We start from the raw sequence: 1,663 nt of genomic DNA, 5'->3' as shown, positions 1-1,663 counted from the left end.
TCCATGGGGTACCACTATGGGGATGCTGTGCCATGGGGTACTGCTGTGGGGATGGGGATGTGGGGTTGCTGTGCCATGGGGTGCTGCAGGGGAGTTACTGTGCCATGGGGTATAACTGTGGGGATGTGGGGCTGTGCCGCCGCCGGCAGGACTACGCTTCCCGTCGTGCCCCGCGTCGGGGCGGGGCGGGGGGCGCCGCTCCCCCTTTGTTGGTATCGGCGGGGCCCGAGCGGCGGCGGGGCCGGGCCCGGTATGGGCGACCAGGTGGGGCTGGAGGGCGAGTGAGGGGGAGAGGGAAGGGAAAAGAGGGGGAGGGATGGATGGAGGGAGGGGTGGATGGATGGAGGAAGGAGGGAGGGATGGAAGAGGGAGGGAAGAAAAGGGATGGAGAAGGAGGGAGGGAAGGAGGGAGGGAAGGAGGGAGGGAAGGAGGGAGGGAAGGAGGCTGGTACTGGGGGGGAGACAGTTCTTCTTTGCTGCTCGAAGGCCGCTGAGGGACAGTGCACAGACCCTCGTGTGCTGGTCGGTGACCCAGGGGCTCTCTGAAACATCTCATTCTTCCTTGTCTCTTCACCTACTTTGGGGCTGTTCAAACAACTTTCTACTGTCTCCACTTCCGTCAAGTATTCAGAGATACCTTTTTTTTTCTTTCAATGACCCTTAGATTCTTGTAGCTGATAATTCTTGGATTAAAACCAGATCTATTTTTTTTCAAGGAAAACGCAGTGGTTTTTTGGTCAAACCTTTTGTACAGGAAATCACTTTCACACTACACACATTCCACTCAAGGACCTGAGCCTTGATGTTCCTCTAGGACAATTTCAGTGCTTAAACATGGGCCTTTCTCAGAGATTATTGCTCTGCTGGAGAGCAGTTGGGTGCAATTGCCAAGCACGGTTGGGGTGGGTTTGTTTTAGGTTTATTGCAGGGCACTGAATCGTGTTACAGTCTCTTTTTTGAGGACAGTATAAATGCTATGATTTCAGACAGCCAAAAACAAGAGTACATACAAGTAGTTAACTAACAGCAAATCAAAAACTGTTTGTTTCATTTTAATTTGGTCACAATTAAAGACAAAAAAAAAATAAAAAAATGTCTAGGATATTGCCCTGTCCTGAACTGTCCCCATGTTTTGTTCCACGTGTCGCAGGCGGAGTGATTGACTTCACTCATAAGAGAGAAGTAGTGAAATACTTATAAAGGTGAAACAGTGATTTAACAAAATCAGTAGTAAATGCAATAAAATCAGTAGTAAATGTGATAAAACCAGTAGTGAATGCAACAGTGTTTTACAAGATTCAATGTCAAGGCACACTCTATTATTTACTGCAGAGAGCACAGGGTCAGACACGCTGTCAGGGAGAACCTCCTGTTGACTCACGAGGTTCAGAAAGGACCCCCTGGCTTTCTGAACTCCTTCTCAGGGAGGAGTCTGGGTGCAGCTGGATCCAATCCCAGTCCCAGACTTGGTCAACAGTTTATGTCTAAAGGATTCTATCTGTGCAATCATTCCTTTACATTACTTAGCTAATATTTCAAAGTTTAGCATGCTATTAGTCACTTACCGAAAATCTGTTGTGGAAAGGAATCTGTCAGTCTCAAGGAGTAGAGCCTTAAGCGAGCGTCCTCACCAAAGGGGAGATCCTGGCGTGCAGCCGCTGCC

At 49.2% G+C, this 1,663-nt stretch overlaps 1 protein-coding gene across 1 annotated transcript in view; it reads left to right on the top strand.

Annotated features, from left to right (window-relative positions):
* Positions 1 to 208: 208 nt before the first annotated feature.
* FSD1 (fibronectin type III and SPRY domain containing 1) overlaps positions 209 to 1,663 on the top strand; it is a 19,527-nt gene continuing 18,072 nt past the window's right edge. Inside the window, exon 1 of the mRNA XM_014949670.1 lies at positions 209 to 264. Coding sequence (XP_014805156.1) covers positions 253 to 264 — 12 coding nt within the window. The 5' untranslated portion in view covers positions 209 to 252. The remainder of the gene's footprint in view (positions 265 to 1,663) is intronic.

This window comes from Calidris pugnax, unplaced genomic scaffold (genome assembly GCF_001431845.1).
Source record: "Calidris pugnax isolate Ruff unplaced genomic scaffold, ASM143184v1 scaffold173, whole genome shotgun sequence".
In the NCBI taxonomy this organism is placed as follows: Eukaryota; Metazoa; Chordata; class Aves; order Charadriiformes; family Scolopacidae; genus Calidris; species Calidris pugnax.
This window is presented reverse-complemented; position numbering and strand designations above follow the sequence as displayed.